Source organism: Lichenostomus cassidix, chromosome 1Aa (genome assembly GCF_008360975.1).
Source record: "Lichenostomus cassidix isolate B80296 chromosome 1Aa, HeHo_3.0, whole genome shotgun sequence".
Classification (NCBI taxonomy): domain Eukaryota; kingdom Metazoa; phylum Chordata; class Aves; order Passeriformes; family Meliphagidae; genus Lichenostomus; species Lichenostomus cassidix.
In genome coordinates this window covers 12,063,720-12,083,496 of record NC_139480.1, presented here as the reverse complement: position 1 = coordinate 12,083,496, position 19,777 = coordinate 12,063,720, and the positions used below count along the sequence as shown (strand labels likewise).

Below are 19,777 nucleotides of genomic sequence, written 5' to 3'. Positions count from 1 at the left end.
TAAGTAAACGAAGAGACTGACAGACAGTGGAAGAGTAAGGTCCATATTTCTAGTCTCCCTAGATATTCCTTGAGAACTTTGGCCTCTGAACATAGGTAGGATTTCTTCACCAATGAATCACCCATCCAGTCCCAAGCTTCAAGATAAGTTGTACATAAACATGTTATCGGAGCTCCAGGCAGTCTTAGATTTCATATTGCTGTTATATAATACAGGGTATATTTCTGTCACACCTGCATAGCTTTGTTCTTTGCCATCCACTGTCCTTAAGGAGGTAAGGAAATATTTTAAAAATCCACATTTATTTCAGAGAACCAAATTTCTCTGGGTTGGGTGCCTCAAAATGCCTCACTCCTCAGCCCATCGTCTGGAGCCTGCCTGCTCACAGGCACGACCAGGAGTGAGCGGATGGTTTTAACTCAGGACGAGAAGTGACTTGGACACGAGTTTTGCCTTCCCAAGGCCCTGGGGATAAGGTACCTGCGAGGAGGGCTGTTCTGCGGGAGGGTGGCCTTACCCGGGCACTGTACCTCCCCTGAGCGCCACTACCCCCGGGATGGCTGCACTGCCCCGGGCTGCTGAGCAAACCGAGCCCAGGAAACTTTTCACCACAGCACCTGGTGGCCGGAGCGTGCTCGTGCTCCCAAACGGGACTGCGCGCAGCGTTTACCTCCCGTCAGAGCCAAGCAGGAGCACAACCGAGTGCTTCCTTTTTCCTGGTGCCAACAAGCAGCCCGGCCTCCAGAGGCAGAACGCCCCGGCGGCCCTGAGGCTGTCCCGCCGCGGTTCCGGGACACCCAGGATCCCTCAGCCTCGGCCCCCTGCCGCCATCTTGTTAACGCGCTGCGGGGCTGAGTGCTGAAGCGGCGCCGCTCCACGGCCAGAGGCCGGGCTGTGTGGTGCCCTCTGCCCGCCAAGGTGCAGGGCCGGGCTGTGTAATACCCTCTGTTCGCCACGGCGAAGGGCCGAGCGCCGCGGAATCCCTGCTGGCCATGGTGGGGCGCCGCGCGCTGTGGAGCTGCTCCCTGCAGCTCGCCGCGCTGCCCTCGGCGGCGGGCTGGTCAGGTGGAACGCCGCAGCCGTTCAACAGCTCCTACCGGAGACCTGCAGAGCCGCCGCCGTGGAAGGGGTGGAGCGGCACCATGAAGGAGGAGGAGAAGGGGGACGAGACTCCTCAGGGGAGGCAGCAGCAGCCCGGGAGGTGAGCGGCGCTCCAGCGGCAGCAGCGCTCTGGGGCCGGGGGTCTCTGCCCCCGCGCCTTCCTGTGGGCAGTGGGGAACCGGACCGAGCGGAGCGGCGGCTCCCACCCCGTGCCCGTCCAGAGGGGAGGCACTGCCCGAGCTGCCGCGGTCAGAGCCGGGCTGGCGGCCGGAGGAGCGGAGCACCTGCTCCGAGCGCGGCAGCGGGGCTCGCCAGGCACACGCACGGTACCGGCGCCCCGCCGGTGAGTGTGGGGGAGACCGGGCTGAGCCGCTGCGGGAGGCGGCGGGAGCGGGATAGAGCGGGAGCTCGGAAAAGTTCGCGGGTGGGCGGGCGAGGTGCTGGGGATGGCGAGCCCGGCTCCCGGCTGGGGAAGAGCGGCACAGCCTGGCTGCCCGCGGAGCTAGGCGTGTGCCCTGCCTGCCGCCCTGGCTGGGGACAGACCCCGGCGGGCTCCAGCTGCAAAACCAGCTGCGGCCAGGGGAATCCTTTCGCACCGGTGAAAGAAACCCTCGAAGATAAAGTCCTGCGCTCTCCCCCCGCCCTCCCAGCGCAAGGCTTTCGTTCCCGACAATTGCCGGTAAAACATGCTGCAGCAGCGCTCGGGAAGAAACACGTTATATAATCGCTTACAAAAAAATCCGGTTCATAGTATTGGCGGCTTAGAGAATGTTTTCTTTTGAAGAGGAGGCACGAACGGATGTTTATTGCGGTGGATGGAGGTTCGCATTGTATAGTGCGAAGTCGAAGATATTAAGGAAGTAATTTAATGTAATTAGTGCAGTCAAATAATCTCAATGATCGTCAATTATCCCTAGCAAGGATTTGGGGAAGGTGTTGACTCTCTTGACAGCATGCAGTTAATTTCATGAATTTTTGCAGGAATGGTTTTTCTATTGGCGATTATTATTTCTTCCATTTGCTAAATAGGGATTATGAAGCAAGTTTTTAGTTTTAAAGGAAAGTAATATTTGTGCTTAAGTATTTTTTTCTTTTATTTTCAAACTGCACCTACTGAAGTTAGTCGGTGCAGTTTGAAAATGAAAGAAAAAATACATAAGTACAAATAAAAAGTAGTGACAGGAAAATCACTTCAGTTTTTCTGCAAAAAATCCTTGAAAAGAATATTTTTTGTTCATAGTAGCAGCTCCATCAGTTAAGAAAGCAGGAATCCTGATTTATTTTGTAGGTAAGATTTGGAGGAAGACAAGAATAAGATTTTTTTTTCTTATTGATTCAAGAATTATTGCAGCAGTTGCTTTCAAAATACCCTAAATTATCTGAAATTGAAATGTCTATTATAAGAATTAATGGGAAATTTTCACATGTGGAGGTTGGAAACCCTATTAGATTCGCTTATGATGGAGAGGAGGAAGTAAGGGGCAACAGTGAAACTGTTCAAATATGAATAACAGTTATTCAGCTTCAGCTTGGCCTCAAATCAAAAGAGATGTGCAGCCTTTTTAAGAGGAAGCAATCCATTATTTTCTTTTTATTCACTTGAATTAACTAAGTAGATTTGAGTAATAACCAGGAGAAATATGCTGTTTCCTCAGCCTTTATAAGCTCAAGATTGAACCAAAACTGTTAATTTTTCATTCAGAAATAGCTTTTTAAGTTCTTTTCAGCAGAAAGGAAGGCAATTATTTTGTCTGTGATGAGAAAAAGATAAATACTGCCATATAAATTAGTGTCTTTATATGTAAAACCTGCAGTGAAATTAGCTTTCCTTTTTGTCACATCTATGAATCCTTTCCTGATCTCACTTGGATTTTTTTCAGTCTATTGCTTTAACTTTATAGGTTGCAGCGTGAGTCCTACTTCTAATACATTCAGAGCCAGGACCATGGAGAATCACTTGATCGCCAAATGCAGATTTGAGTAAAAAAGGATTTTTCTGTAAACTAACTGTTGCACTTAGTTTAAATATTCTTAGAAAATCTGGGAAAGAAGTTATGTGTTATGTACTCTTTACATGTAACATCTTGGTGTTTAGGAGCTGTGCAGGGAAGGGATCGTTTGGGTTTGAATAGCCGACAGCTGTGCCCAGGCAGATAAACCTCGCAAAGCTGTTCGGGAAAGACAAACTGGGTGTTGCCAAGTGACAGTGGAAAACACTGCTGCAATCGTGCCCCTGCTGTAAAAAACAAAGTTTGATGGGATGTGTGAGTGAAAAATTTGGTCTTAAAGAATTTATGTCAAGAGTTATTTCTCCTGTAAGACCTGTTCCTGTGGTTGGAGCTGGTAGTGCTTACTGTCTGTTGAGTAAGGCTTATGATAGGATTACAGGTCTTATTGCTTAAAATATTTGGAAATATTTTTCTTGTGCTGTGGGCTGGTTTTTGAGGGAAGGTTTCAGTGAGGTTCAGCTGTTTCTGATAATGAAATTGTGGCAAATAGCAAGGTGTTTGTGTGCCTATTCAGACGTGTTTACATGAAACACTTTGTCTCCTTAAAACACCTACGTATTTAGGATGGTGCCTTGAAAATTAGTAGATGGCTCACATTTGTGTTGGAAGTATTCCTTGACTCTTCCATAAGAAGAAAAACCCAAACCACATAACTTCTAGTATTAACACTTCTATTGTTGACTAACAGCACTTTGCATTTCATTTAGAGTATGTGAAAACATCAGAATCTAGAGTTGTGGGGATGGAATCAAAAGCCCTTCATAGACAGGAGAAAACGGTGTAATGAAAAACATTTACATATCATGATGTTTCCAGTTTCCTTGAATATTGACGTTTTGCTGTCTCTTGTATATTCTCCCTTGAAATTTCTTTTTAAATGGGTGTGCTTCAATTAAAGAACCATGAGGGTTCTTTATTGGATGTGTTTTCTGGATTTCCAGTATGAAGTTTTGGATATTCAAAACTTTTATTTTTTGGAAAGGCTGGTGACCTTTTGGCTTAACCCATGTGACAGATGGTCTTTGAACAGCTGGGTTCAAGAAGAGTATATATTTCAACAAAGAAAAATTTATCACTTCCTTTTCTTAGCTGACTTGGAAATTATTTGCTTGGATTTCAATAAATTGGTATTCAAATGTTGTAAATAGTTCTGTAAAATCCATGTATGTGTGGGGTGCATGTCCATATATACATACATACACAGAGGGAGAGAGAGAGAATGTTGTTGGGACAATCAAAAGTTGATTTTATATTGAAAACTAAGTAGATCTAGAAAGAATTTAGGGAAGTATTTTCATGTTGCAGAGAAATTACATTGGACCCTATGTAATTGGACTTCAAACTGAAGAGGGAATCAAAATAGACAAGCCTTTAAATATGAATATGAACAAAAATTTATGGCTGTCTATTAAGTTAAAATCGAGTTCTTGGGTGTTGCTGCACTTTCTGTACAACTGAGGTTTTATAGGGTTTTAAAGGATTATTCTTGGTGTGAGTCTGGAGGAAGTGTGTATAGGTGTTTGTTCCTCTCTGGCACAGGGAGACAAGGAAAAAGAAAATTAAAAGGCTTAGTAAATGAGGTGGAGATAGCAGTGGCACAATTGCGGACATAAAAGTGCCAGAGTTGATGATAAATGAACTTTAGATCCTACTTTGCCATGAGGATCCTAGGCATCAAAGTTTTAACCTGACTTCTGTGCATTTTTTACAGTTCTTACATTGCCTCTCTAACCATGTGCTACAAAAGAAATCAGTTTTCTCCCGTAGCATGTTCAAGTGTGGCCTTAATTTCATTATGTGTAATAGTATTTGGGTTTAGTCATATCTAATTGACATTAAGATGTTAGATGGAAAACCTTTACCCTTAGGATGGGATGTGAGCTTATAATATTTTAAAACTTTATTTTAGCTAAGGAAAACACGTGCTAACAGCCTCAATGGCATAATAACTTAAAACACAAATTCGAAGATGTATAGGCTGTTAACGCACAGGAGTGGCTAAAGTGTGTTTTTAAATGCTCAACTTCAAAGTTTGGCAGTTTTTTTTAACAGTAAACCCCATCCTGGCAAGGTGTGCCTGTGTCATTAACTGGAGTCACATCAGTAACCAACTGAAACTAATGAACTACTCGTTTGCATAGTTGCACAAGTGCAGCTGGTGCCAGAACGCCCAAGTTTAGCTCTGGATTCTGTAGCTGGGTTGGTACAAGTTTTGTGTTTGCTCTTTTGGAAAAGCTTTATTGAAATTCTGTCTAAGTGTGAAGGGCTGTCCATGGAGACTGTAGTTGCTCTTGGAATCCATGCCTTACCTGTGCAGCTGTGTGCATATGCTATCTGCACTTATTTTTCTGCTGATTTAAAAATTGTCCACTTTTGATTTGTGACCTGGGTATTGTCTTGTGTACCATAACACAGCTGTAACACACAAACCTTGCTTCTGCGTGTGTCAGCCTCAGTCCTGCAGAGCAGGTAAGAAAACTTTCGTTCCTCTTGTTCTTTCAACATTCTTCCCTATAAATTAAGTAGTCATATGAGATTAGTTGTTTAGGGAGAGCAAAAGAAAGTAATTTCCTTTCTGGTGTAGGGAAATTTGACTCCAGCTTCCCTTTGGTGACTGCTTCTGCAATAGCACAGAATTACACTTCTCCTGTGCTTAATCATAATGATAATCTAGGCTGCTCTTTGAAATGTGATGGCCACATGCCAGATTCTGGGTTCTTTTATTCAAGACTGCAGTAAAATATGATGGTAGAGAGAAAAATAATTTATTTTAAAGTCTTGTATTGCTAAAGAAATTGTCTCCTGGCTCTGTCATCTCTGTTCTAATGCCTGTACCCAATGGACAGCTACTGTCATACCAGGGATCACAACCTAAACAGAATTGCATGTAACAAAGAACTTCTATCATATTATCTGCGGATCATAGACATGTTTGAGGATTACAGAATGCTCATATTGGGCAGGGACAATCAGCTGGGCCATCTGGAAACTAAGGGAAAATATGTATTGTCCCAGATGCAGGAAGAGGCATCTTTATTCAGTTGATACAATGCCCATAGCTGGTCAGATTTAACCCAGCGAGAAATAATTGGCTCCAGGGACTACTGATGGGCCTGACTCTAAAACCTATTTGCATTTGTATCCAGAGGCATGTAAAGGTGTAGCTGATAGGCACGAATAACTTTCTGTTGGTTTTGTTTCCCTAATGAATACCAGCAAAACAGAGGTGGAATGTTTAGTAATGGAGTGGGCTGCCTTGTGGGTGGTAGGAAGCTATTGAATGTGCTTGGTTATAGCATGAAACGTTACTGTCTGAGGAGGTAAATGGGGAGATTCAGCATCATCAGTACTAAGTGTGAATGAAAACTTGGAAGGGAATAGATTGAAAATGAAAGGGTAGGAGGAATTGTTGAACTTAACTTGGTGGTATGTGTAACTGAACTACCCAGTGAATTCTAAATGGAGGATATTTAATTTATTCTTTTTTTTAGGCCAGCTCTGGCATAAGTAGTTTTTGTTTACAACAGTATATTCGTGCTCTCACCCTTCCCTGTCCTAACCAGTTTGTTGGTGTAAACACTTGCATGGTTGCACAGTGATGCAGGTGAAAATTAAGTGCTTCTCTAGGGATGGTAAGATAAGTAGTGACTATCAGCTAGATTAGTTTCTTAAACAAGTTCACCGTGTGGACAAAAGTTTCGGCAAGCCTGTGGGGAGTAGTGAGGGCAGAAATGGATTGGCTCATGGTAGTGGCTACTGAAGTAATACAGCTGCTTAAGAATAAGCCTAACAACAGATGACCACTGGTAGATGCCTCACCTTTTTTTTATTGTAACTAATTTTATTATTCTCCATGATATCTAAATAAAAATTTGCTTTGTTTTACTGTTAATCCTTAAAGCTAGATAAGAATGATAAAGGATTAATTTTACTTATATGAGGCTGTTTATGGTGAGAGCTATTCCTTTTTCTGTTATCAATTCTGTTATTAATCTTTCTTGAATAGTACACCAGGTCCGTGTAGAATCAGGATACTTATATATCTGTTCAATGAAAATTTTGGCAACGCTTGTTGTTGCTAGGGATTTTTAATGTGAAATTTCAAATAGTAGAAGTATTTCCAGATCAGCTAATGCAAGCTCGAGAGATCTTTGTGTGAAATCCTAATTCAAGAGCAATCTGGAATAATTGCTCATGCAACTGCTGTTACAGTGATAAAAACTATATATAGTGAAAGACATCTTCAAGGTGTGTAGCAGTATACAGCTCACAGGAGGCTCAGGTTCTTCCTCTGCTGAGTGTACAGTGGTGTGATGGAACAGCTTGAAGTACTGCACAATAAAAGTTTGAATGCATTCAGAATTTTCCAGACTCAAACTGTTCATTAATTAAAGCAGCCAATTTCAGACCTGAAGGAAAAATAAAAGCAGAGCCAAAACTTAGCTGGCAGTCATTTAATAGTAAAGCTTGTGGGAGCCAATTACTTACATGCTCCCTAGCATTTGCAAGTACCTTTCCTTCTAATTGAAAGAAATTTTTGTTTTATTTCAAGCCAAAATACATGTTTTTTGAAGTCATTAAAAATACACATAATGAAAGAAAACTTCAGGGTTGTGTAGCTGTGCATGGAGAGAGCTCAGAGTCTTGTTTTGGTAAGGCTACAGTGGTGTGAGTTTGCTGGGAATTGTGTGCTGTACCTTCTAGGTGATCATTAGTGCAGCCTAGTTTTGAATGTAGTTTACACAGAGAAACGGTGAGCCAAACCCTTTACTTCAAAAAAGCAGAAAAATTAAAGGTATGTGGGAAGCTTTATGCCTGGAATGTTTACCAGGCAATTTTAAAGTTTTTGGGATGTTGTATTCTAGTAAACCATAGCTTCATAATAACTCAAGCTTTCTGGCTTATGGATTTGTTTAATAAGGGCCACATTTCTGTGTTGAAAAGAAGGATAAGTTTATTTTGGCAGACTCAATGCTTAGTAGCACGTTGTGCATGGCTCTGTGGTTAGTAGGGGGAACTGCATCCATTCCATTTATGGAGCAGCAGATGTTAGAGGAGACTGGGTGGAAAAGGTGAAGACAATAGATTTTATGTCGATGTTCAACTGATTTGGCTTGAAGCTCTGCTATGTTTAAAAGACCATTTAAAAAGAAAAATTGTAATGGCAGAGTGCTTCTTGTAATGCTGTTTTGTCCTGTTTCAAACCTTCTTTTGCAACAGAGTATTAAAATGTTTAGTTAAATTTTTATTATTTTCCTAAATAAACAGAAGGCTCAAAGCCAAAATATTTGTATCCAAGTTTTTAGCTATATAAGCAATGCTAAAATAAACCATTTAGCCAAAACTTGTTGTCCCGGGGGCTATATCATGTTTACAGGTGTAAGCCAGTTTAGTGGGATATAAGACATGGATTTTCTATGCCATGTCTCACCACAGCTACAACTTCTCTCTTCCTTTGTGGATTACTAGGAGTGCCTTAATATTTGATGTTGGAAAACCAGTTATATGAGCTCTGCATTTTGATTCATGTTAGACTTTGTCTTACTCATCAGCCAGTGGTGTTCTTCCCCTCTGTCTAGAACACCTTCTGGCCTTGTGGATTTGGCATGACTAATGTCTTCTTTAGAAGTTTGTATGTCTTGGTCCATTTCCTCTTCTGAATTCAGTGGAAAGAGCAAAGAATCTCTGAAGACAAAGAGATAGGGTGGTTACCTTGTGTCTCTCCTGATCCCCTCTTACAAATAGTGTCAATCCACTTCCCCTCCTGTGGGGGTAAGACACATCATCCTGCAGGATGGGTTCCATTTGCCAGGAAAGCAGCTTAATGATTTTAAGTAGAATAGTAGTTTATGTTTAAAAGTATAAAAGGATTTCTTGTGGAACTCTACATAACAATAAATGTTCACCAGGGATGTGATCCTGTTCCTTTGTCCCTCCTAAGTGAACACAACTCTCCTCCAGTTTGATTTTTGTATCTCTATAGCTCATAATTTTTGCTGCCATGCCATTCAAGTGCTTAAATTAGTTTTTCAAGTGCCAAACTATAATTTTTGGTTAGGTAGAATTCAGGAAAGCTGGCAGAAAAACCAATTAATTTCTGATTGGGTATTTTCTATTATTTAAAATATACCTGCCAAGTCTCCTTATCTATAGAGGCTTTCTTTTGCAAAAGTGTAAAAATCAACTTGGACTAAGAACTCGTGTTTTATTTCAAGATAATTATTTCTGGCTTTCATAAAATTATCATCTTCCCTTTTTTATATATGAGAAAACGATGTCATGAATATTGTAGGATGTATTTAATGAAACAGAAATGATCTGCCAAGATTGATACTTCAAAGGAATCTACAGTTCATCAGGAATACTTTAGGTTAATTGTTTGTAAATGTGTTCCTTTCTTATGCATGTAAAAGGTTTAAAGTATTCTGTGAGCACTGAGGTCTTTTATTCCTTCAGTTGCTTATGGAATACTAATGAAAGTAATGTATGTGCATCATGTGGAAAATATGTTGGCAGACAGATAGATACCTGCAGTGCCTTAAATGCTTTGGCATTGTCTTTGTTTAATCAGTGTAGTCGATCCCTGCTTCCCCTAGAGGTTTATACTTTCAGAATAAGATCAAAGGTTTATATGGAGGTTTAAGCAAAAGCAGAGTTCACTTATTTTAGAGATGAATGAATAGATAGCAGCTGAAAAATAAAACTTTAGGCAACCCAGTCTCTAACATAAAAAGTCTTGTAGGAGCAATAATTACAGTAGTTACATATATATTTAAAAAATCAGACATCTGAAATGTTAACAGAAGAATTTCCTGGAATTAAGTACCTATCTGATTAAACATTTGTGATTTGTTTTCATGGTACTTTCTAAAAGAGTAGATGTTTTATGCTGTGTCTGCATGCTTTGCTAAATTCATAAGCTGAATTGGCATTGATAATGCTCTTTGAGGAATGCAAAAAAAAAAACCCCAAACCCAACCCTCTTAAGTTAAAGAAACAGGCAAAATATCCAATACCATTTTTGGGGTATTCTTTCTGCCTTTTTGTGGCACCTATTCTTTGTGTTACCATTTATGTCTGCTTAAAGTGCTATAGAGCAGGTTGAGCATTTCCTTGAAGGCTGATTCCAGTAAATTTATAGTGGAATAAAAGAAAAAAGCTTAGAAATGCCAACAGTTAAATTTAAATTATGATGCAGATATGGTATCCTAATGCTAAATAGGAAACATGTAAGTGGAGTGGGTTCAGAAAAACTGCGGGGAAACTAGAGTACAAAGCAATTACATAAAATAAGACTGTGACCAGGGCTATCAAAATATTCTCTCAGACATGTTTTCTGAATGTTGTTCATGCTTTTTTATTAGAAATTAATTTTGATGTGTTAATATTTTATCTCTACTGTATGGCAAAATAATGGTTATTTTGTTAAGAAAATTCCACAATATCTCTCAATTGTTGTATTCTTTGCAACTGATAACATACTTAGTGTTTCGTAATCGGTTGCTGCTGAAATAGCAGAAATGGGCTCTGGATTTAAAGTTGGAGCATCATCAGCAAATGCATTTGGGTTCAGTTTGCTAACACTTACATATGGGTAATATCTTAGCTGCAATGTGCAGTGAACAATATATTTGATTTTCCATGTAATTATGAGCCCATGGGGGGCACAGTGAGTTATGTGATGTCTAAGAAAACTGTGAGCTTTCATTCTGTTCTCTGACAATGTTGTTTGCATGGACTGGCTTGGCTACATCAACCCAGGGCTTCTGAGTGTACAGCTAAAGTCTGAGTATTTGAGTTAATGAAATAGTAGATAGGCTAAAACATGTGGTGGAGAGTTTTCCACAGGACAAATTTCACAATTCGTTATTAAAAGTTATTCCTGCACCTAAGATGTAAATAGTGCTGTCTGTTCATTAGTAGTCAACTTCTAGTTTTTATCAGTCAGGTAGAGTCTGTAAATGCCACAAAGTTGTGTAATCTTTAAAACAGCTTTTTGGGGGGTTTTGTTTCTTTTTTTTTTTTTTTTTTAATAAAGTTGACAGAACAATTTACTTTCAACATTTCACTTGAAAGCAAATGTAGAAATTGAAGCATTTAGCTTCAATTGAATTGCTTTGGCAACTTTTCAAATGAAATAGGGATATTTGTTTTTTCTGTTTTGGCTATAATGAGATTATATTCATAAACTCTGCAACACTTAACTGCAGTTTGGAATAAGAGACTGACTACTGAGTTCAGAGTTTTCTAAGAAATGTACCAGAATTGTGACTCCATAGAAATGAGTTTTTCTCAGTTATTTTTTCACTTTTTTATATTCCACTATGGGATTAAGAGCAAACATTGCAGCTGTGATTTAAGATGTTTCAATTTCCTTTGGCCTTTCACCAGTCTGTTCAGTTAAATGTATATCAAAATTGTATTTGAAACAGTTACATTTACCTTTATTGTAATAAGCTTTTCCTTTGTTTTAGACAAAACAGGAGATAGTACCAAATACCTTTTGGGTCCTGAGTTTCCTGCATGTGTGTGCCTGTTGTTGGTATAAGTAAAGTGTTAGTAATGCTACACAAGACTGCTGCTTTTACTACAGAACAAAGTCACTATATAGACAAATCCTAAGGTATGGTATAGTTCCAGTGTCTCTTGGACAGATTTGTAGGATTGTGTTACACCAGGCACTAAATGTCATAAGTTTCAGGAGGAATGACTACCCTTCCAAAATGTAAATTAAGGAACGCTTCCCCCTCACTTTTGCAGTTGGTAGATAATAGTGTTAGAATCTGAAGCTGTGCATTCCAGGGAGGAAAATTCAGCCTGAACTACAAAGAGCCCTCATGTCTGCTTGCCACAGCATGTTTTTGAGGTCTTTTGCGTAATAGAAACTGTTTTAAAAGCATATTTTGTTGATTAAAAAAAATACAGTAGATCATAAAACAAGAAAGGCAGCCTTGTTTCTAATATGTGTGAGAACATTCAGTCTTATGAATGTTGATGCTAGTCCAAGAAAATATTGATTAATTTAAAATTTTATTTAGTTCTCCTGAAAAAGTTATGGATAAGAACACGGATGAAGAGCAGCCTTCACCTGTGTGTAACCAGTACCCTAAAGAAGCAGTGAAGAAACGTCAGAATTCGAGTCGAGGTCCTGGGGGCAATGATTCTTCCAGGACCTTCAGGAAAAGCTTTAGGCTGGACTACAGATTGGAAGAGGATGTAACTAAATCGAAGAGAGGCAAAGATGGAAGATTTGTCAACCCATGGCCAACATGGAAATCACCAACCTTATCAAACATTTTGAAATGGTCCTTCATGGAAAAGAATAACAGCAATGTGCCACGCTCAAAGCAGGTAAGTACTTCCATGTTTTCCTTTTGTGATTTAGACTGCTTTTACCTTCGTTCTAATCAATAAAATAGGACAATTTCTAACAAATACTATTAGACATCTTCTGGAGACTTTTCTAAGTCTTACTTTTATGATTTTATTATCATTTATTCTTTTCAAAGGTGGGTTAATACTTTCTACCTCTTAATTTTTTGTCTCCTTGTTAGTTTCACACCCTTTGATATATCCAGCTCAGTTTATATTTACAAAAATAACAAAAATGGCCCCCTAGCTCATCATAAGCCAGTTGCAGCTGTTCCTTTTTAATAGGTATTGCTTTATGAAGCCTGTTATTAACTTAATTCGTGTTGCATGAAATAGCTGTGACATATTTACTTTTAAAAATTTTGCCTTTTTTTCCAGACTGCAACTCAATACGTATGTTACATCTCTTTCATGAAAATGTAATAAATAGTTTCTGTCACCTACTTATGAAAGTATTTACAAATCCGGTTTTTTTTCTGTTTCAGTACACCAGGAGAAAAAAATGCATATGTTAAAACTAACCTGGGCAAGTATTTGTACTTAAACACTTAAAGTACAGTGCCAGTTTAGTGAGTAACACCGTTATTTGTTCTTGGTGAAATGCTTTTGTCAGGTGTTGTATATAAAGGAGACAGGAGAAGCTTCTTTTCCATGAAGAGTAATGGATACTGGAAAGCCATGGCTTATCTTTATGGTCACAGAAAGTATGAAGATCACTAAGTTTTGGCAGGACTACTTCTCAGTGTATTTCTGATGTGTTGACTGTACTTCAGAAAAGCTGTGCTGAAGGGTGCACAGCCAAGGTTAGCATTTTTTAACAAGCAGGTGTTAATAATGCTTTTAAGCATGTAAGAACATATGCATAAGCTATAAATCTCACAGCCAGTATTTAGTAAAGAGCTTTTGTCTTACCTGAATTATCTGTGAAGAAAGGAATTTGACCAGTTTTATGGACAGGAAAGCCATGTTATGCATTAACACATGATGGTCAGAGGTTTGGGGATGTTTAAGGGACAAATAATCTTGGCTGTAATTGTTCAATAATAAGAAGAAGAATAAATAATTTGACTTCAGAAAGAAGCGTGGCAAACCAATGTCAGTCGTGGGATCCCTTCCAGTAATTTACTTTTTAAAATTTGGTGGCTTCCTTGTGGTGACAACATTTGCCTCAGTGTATACAGCTTTCTAAACAATGTGCTGGTCACATTGTCATGAAATTTACACCTGGACATTTTCAGTTTTCTTTGACCTCTGCCCTACTTGGTGTGTGTAGCACAGGTTTCGTTTCTTCCCAGCACCAGTCAGAAACCCTGGTAGTGACTGAAGTCCCTGGAAGGCAGTGCTGAGGTGTACTGTGGAGTGCAGAACATACAGCACTCTGATGGAGTGCAGAACTGCAGCACTCCCCTTTAATTTACAGTTCGTCCCTGCAATGAAGGATGATCACAAAGAAATCTACAAGGCACCAGTTGAAAAGCTGTCTCTCTGGCCCAGATGGAATTAATTTTTGGCTGGTTTTATTGTTTGCATGTGGAATCTTTTAATTAAGTGCCTGCAATTATTCAGGAGTTCAATGAAGTAAATCAGAAACAGGAACGCCTAGATAGGGATCAATGAAATGCACTTCTGGAGTCCTCAGCCATTTTGATGCTTGTTCCAACCAGTTTTGTTCCACACCTAAATCAACCTGTAAAGTGCATCTGAGCTTGTTTAAAATTCAAACTAAGGGCTCCATACTTTATTTATCTCTGCTAGATGGCACATCCTTTGAGCAGACTCCTACTTCAGTTTCCACACTGAGTGTGCCTGGTGATACCTTGCTATGCTGGGCAGGTTCAGTTTATTTGTACCAAGTGCTTTGTGTATGTAAAAAAGAGCATATTATCCAGGATATGTGCATGTGCTTCACAGTGGAAAAGCTATATGTATTATAATCATGCCTTCACAGTGAGCCTACATCATTATCCAGAATGCATAGACTTCTTGTATTTTCATTACAGGCTTTATTAATAACTTTGTTCAGTGCTGTTGGAGGATCTTTAATTATTAGTTAGTTGTTGGATCAGCAGTTTAGATTGTTCTCATTTCTGTAAAATCCTGTGGTATTCCAGTATGTACTAAGCGCCAAAAATCCCAAGCTAATCAGCTAGTCTTACCAAAGCCTGTCATGTGTTTCTTCTTGCTTTGCATTAGGAGGGAAAGAAGAATGAGGAGGGGGGAAGGGACACAGCAGGAGAAATTTTTGTATTACTTCAGTAATGAAGACAAGACAGTATTAAGCACATTTTGCTTCTGTTGGTAGCTGATTTGACATAATTTCCCTATTTCAGAAATCTGTGATAATTCTTCTAGTTTTAATACGTTTCTGGTTAGTCTGATAGAACAAAATGTATTATAGCAGGATAAAAGTTCCGTAAGATTATGTATTTCATTCACTATGTTGCTTTATCCTGTTGTATGAGTTTTAAGTATTTCATGTGAAGTATACTGCTAATAGAACTTGTGTTTTATTTTGAAGTCTTATGAGTATTGCTTATTGCTTTAAAAGGTGATTTTGGTGTGCTTTTGTAAAATACTAAAAAGAACCCCAAACAACCCCAAACACAAATCCCAGGCACTGAGAAGTAATGTTTTGGTGTGCTTTACTATGACAGCTCAACAACATGCCTGATTTCTGATCTTATCCTCTGAGGAATCATGGATTTGGATCAGAGGCCTGTGTATTGCAAACCCAGAAAGCACAAGCTCTGTACAAGAGCAGGCAGGTGCTCAGCCACCCCCAGGAAAGCAGAGCTGCGTCCCACGTAACAATTACTTGGGGAGACAAACGCCATTCACTCTGAATGTCCCCCGCCTCCTCCTTCTTCCCCCAGATTTTATTGCTGGGTGCAATGTCATATGGTATGGGATATCTCTCTCATGAGTTGGGGTCAGCTGTCCTAACTATGCCCCTCCCAGCTTCTTGTGTGCCCCCAGTCAACTGGCTGTGATGCTATGTAAGCCCTGTTCAGCAATAGCTAAAACATCAGTCTGCTGTCAGCACTGTTTTCAGCCAAATCCAAAACATAGCACTATAGAAGCTACTGGGAAGAAAATTAACTCAATCCCAGTTAAAACTTGGTAGAGTATGTTTGAATCTCAGTTAAGAACTAATTGTTCACTTCTGCCAATTGGCCAGTTCCTCATCCATTTGGTATTTTATTAATATTGCATGATGCTAATTTTAAAAACTAATTTATGCCAAATGTCATCAAATTAAGAAAAAATAAGTGAATTAATTAAGTTCTGAGCAAATTTGTAGTCTAACTCTAAAACCAGCTACTTAAAAAGAACATTTTCCATAAAAAATATGCTAAATTGCATTATGACAATTAATTATTAATTTCTACATCTGAGTTTTATTTCTTTGATGTAGTCTGATTTGTTGACTTAACCATGTGTAATTTGTTGGTTTGTCCTAATTTCCATTTGCGTATTGTGTTAGTTTTGTGCATGGTTTTTGGTTTTGTTTCTTTTATAGGTGTCACAGTATTGCACTCTCTGTGGTTCATATTTCTGTGGCCAATGTTTTTCCCATGTACTTAGAATGAAATAAAGATAAGAAAATTATGCTTCTTTCTTGGAGAAGCAGACATTTATCTCAGTCTAGAACTCCTACTTTTCCTGTATGAATTGAGGAGTTGTTTTGTACTAACCTTATATTCAGCTTTATAGAAGGTTATCTATTTCTCATTCCTGGAGACAGTACTAAAACTTTTTTAGTAGACATGTCTTGTCCATTAGCTCTCAGAAAAAGCAATTTCATTAATATTTTATTATTTACAGTAGAATTGCAGGGGGATGGAGATGTGCGTGCTTTGTTTTTCCCAGCATATGCCTTCCAAATCAATAAAATATTGTGGAGAAAGTAACTTCCCTGAAGCTGTCAGGACTGGTTTAGCAAGGCAACTCCTAGAGTCCTAAACTAATCACAGCATCAGCTGGACTTTCAACAGAGCACAAGGTCAGATCTATATAAACTCTCTGATAGTGCTAATCTGAGTTAGGCTGAGAGAATGAGAGCAGCAACCATGGCAGGCAGAACTGGATTTGGAAACAGAAGTATTGGGACATTTGTGATTACCAGGGAGAGGAGTGTCAGGGTCTGTAGAAGCTGCCCTAGCACATGGAAATTCTTCTAAAGCAATGTGAGGAGTTCAGATTAGAAGTGTTTGGAAGGAGAGCCTTAGCTACATTGTGGCCAAGCTGGCGATGGCCAGGAGTTCTGAGAAGACTCTTTGATTGCTTGCTTTTTTTAATAGGAAAGCTCTTGTTTATTATACATAAAACTTCTGCATAAGCACCTCAGCCAAGCTGCAGTGAAGAGCATAACTCTGGTTCAAAATGAGAGAATGAGTGGTGGTTGGGTGGTGAGTTTCAGTAGGAAATATACAGCCATGGCCCCCTTTGTGCCAACTTGAGGGTACACATACAATCAAATTTGAGCCAATCAAAATGAGAGCTGTCTATTTTTTACCTCTGGATTAAAGTTCAGCCAGTTCAGTTCTCTGACCTGTCACATTTGAGTGAGGGCTGCATAACTAATCAAGCTGGAATAAGAGAGGAGATGGGGGAACCTTTTCATAACTTTATTCCACAGAAGAATGGATTTAGGTTGATTTCAAGTCATTCATGGGACTGTATCCTGCACGTACATGGAGATCAGTACAGTGATTTACTCAGTAATAATTAAACTTTAATTACCTTAAAGGTTTCAATGAAACACCAGAAGAAGCATATCTAAGTCCCTTAAGGTTTATCTTAAAAATGATTTTGTGTTTTACAAATGTTCATTGAATTTTTGGCAGGATGGGAAGGCAGAATTGTAATAGCTAACATTAGCCAGGTGAGGTTTACCTTTGCGTGCTGCTTCTAGATGTGGAGAGAGAGAGGATCTGATAAAGGCTAACAGAGCTTTTGTGGAGTGTGGCTGGGAGACATGGCATTTTCTTTCATCCATGACTTATTTGTGCTAGGAGTTACAGGATGCATTATTTAGTTGCATAAGTTGAACTTGAGTATTTAAGTAACACTGTGTGTGTGTATATATATTTATATTCTTTTTCAGGTGGAGGAATCCCTTCCTGGGATACTGTTAGTGCCTTGCAGTGCTTTCATTGCAATGCCCCCAGACATTAAAAAGGCATCTGGTGTGATGTGCAGCAGTTCTCTGATTGCATAAAAACATAAACGAAGTACAAGGCTTGACTGTATTGATTTGTGCCTTGCATGCAGTTTTTGTTCCATGGCCAAGTACATTCTGAAATCTCTCATGCTTATGGTGTTGTTTTTTGCCAGGAACTCGATAAAGAACTTCCAGTGTTACAACCTTACTTTGTTCAAACGCCAGAAGACGCTGGGAAGACAGGAGCTGGTATGCGAGTCACGTGGCTGGGACATGCCACAGTTATGGTGGAAATGGATGAACTTGTATTTCTCACTGACCCAATCTTCAGTCAGAGAGCTTCCCCTATTCAGCTGTTGGGTCCCAAGCGCTTCCGAGGGCCTCCTTGCACAGTAGCGCAGCTCCCCAAAATCGACGCGGTGTTGATCAGCCACACCCACTATGATCACCTGGACTACAACACTGTGGCGAGTCTGAACGAACGCTTTGGCAGCGAGCTGCGCTGGTTTGTGCCTCTGGGGCTCCTGCAGTGGATGCAGAGATGTGGTTGTGAGAATGTGATTGAACTGGATTGGTGGGAAGAGAACTGTGTCCCTGGTCATGATGCAGTAACTTTTGTCTTCACCCCTTCGCAACATTGGTGCAAAAGGACTGTGACAGATGATAACAAGGTTCTCTGGGGCAGCTGGTCTGTCTTGGGACCTTGGAATAGGTTTTTCTTTGCAGGAGATACTGGATATTGTTTTGCTTTTGAACAAATAGGTAAAAGGTTTGGACCTTTCGATCTTGCAGCCATCCCCATTGGAGCTTATGAGCCAAGGTATGAAAATCAGAGTTTGAGCAAAATACATAAATGAAATTATATACTGATGACAAAAAATACATCCAGAAGTTAAAACTATAGGTGTACTTTATTAAGAAGTATGTGTGGTGTTTTTGGAGAGCTTTTTCTTCAGGCTTTAACACAGCAAGGATGAATCAGCAGTCTTTCTTCCCTTAAAAATGTTGAGTAAAAATCTGGAATTACTCTGGGCCCTTTTTTTCTGAAACAGCATCATTTAATCCAGCCTGTTCCAGTGTATGTTATTTGCTGCATTTTCCTCTTGCTTTAGTCTTTACCCTGATTTTGCAACTTACCTTGAGACAAAGATGACTTGGTTATAGAGTGTGGAAGATACATTTGCTCAGGGGAGCAAACTCTTCTCCTTTTAGAGAAAACTTTAAGACTCATATAATGCTGGAGGGAAAGCATATGTGGGCTGGGAAAGGAAGGTAGGAATCCAAATAGCATGGTAAAAATCCGGTCTCTTTCAAGAATTGCTGAGTTGTCTCTTCTGTTTTGCCTGTTCCCTTGGGCTATCTCTGAAGCACATAGTTTTTGGTGTGTACTGCTAGCACGAAATTTTTTCAGGGATGGATTTAAAGTTTTGGCCGTAATGCCTCGAGGCACCATTAACATGTTCTTATACTGTTGAAAATATAGGTAAGAAAAAATCCTTTGAAAAGGGAGTGCAATACATGAACTGCTGTTTCATGGGTATGTTGCTATATGTTAGTTTCTTGATTTTGATTGTTCTGTATGTTGTCCAGGTATACATGCTCATGATGTTTTTGATTAGGTGAACATATCCTGTTTGTTCTTTGCAATGAAAGTAAGTAAGAAATCTTGCACTGAATTAGGTGACACAAAAAAATGGTGCTTTGTTTTGGTAGGTGGTTTATGAAATACCAGCATGTGGATCCTGAAGAAGCAGTAAGAATCCATATCGATGTTCAAGCAAAGAAGTCTGTAGCAATTCACTGGGGGACCTTTGCTTTAGCAAATGAGGTAAATTGCAGCACTAAACATGAGTTCAGATCTCCAAGGACTAGACAGACATTAGAGAAGCTTTGCTTGTGTGGTTTAACCTACATATCAGTAAATGTAAACTTAAAATGTGGACTTTGTATGAGTGAAAAGTTATTGCTCTACATACTGCTGTTCAAAACAATGCTTAGCCTTTCATAATCAATTACATAAAATATTTCCATGGTTAAGAAAGTACAGTTATTAAAACAAATGTAGAGGATTTCTGATATTCAAATGCTGAGGAATGTAACAGATTTTACTACGTATGCAGTAATAAAAGCA

General features: G+C 39.6%; 1 protein-coding gene across 6 annotated transcripts in view; it reads left to right on the top strand.

Annotated features, from left to right (window-relative positions):
- Positions 1 to 851: 851 nt before the first annotated feature.
- NAPEPLD (N-acyl phosphatidylethanolamine phospholipase D) overlaps positions 852 to 19,777 on the top strand; it is a 25,456-nt gene continuing 6,530 nt past the window's right edge. For 4 of the 6 annotated variants that reach the window (XR_014846201.1, XR_014846202.1, XM_085040272.1 and 1 more), the window contains exons 1-4: positions 852 to 1,201; positions 12,149 to 12,461; positions 17,820 to 18,466; positions 19,360 to 19,474. Coding sequence is in view for 4 of the 6 variants with exons in the window: in XM_085040272.1 (XP_084896398.1) it covers positions 993 to 1,201; positions 12,149 to 12,461; positions 17,820 to 18,466; positions 19,360 to 19,474 (1,284 nt within the window). In the remaining 2 variants the exon portion in view is untranslated. The other 2 variants (XM_085040279.1, XM_085040288.1) reach the window with 2 other exon arrangements.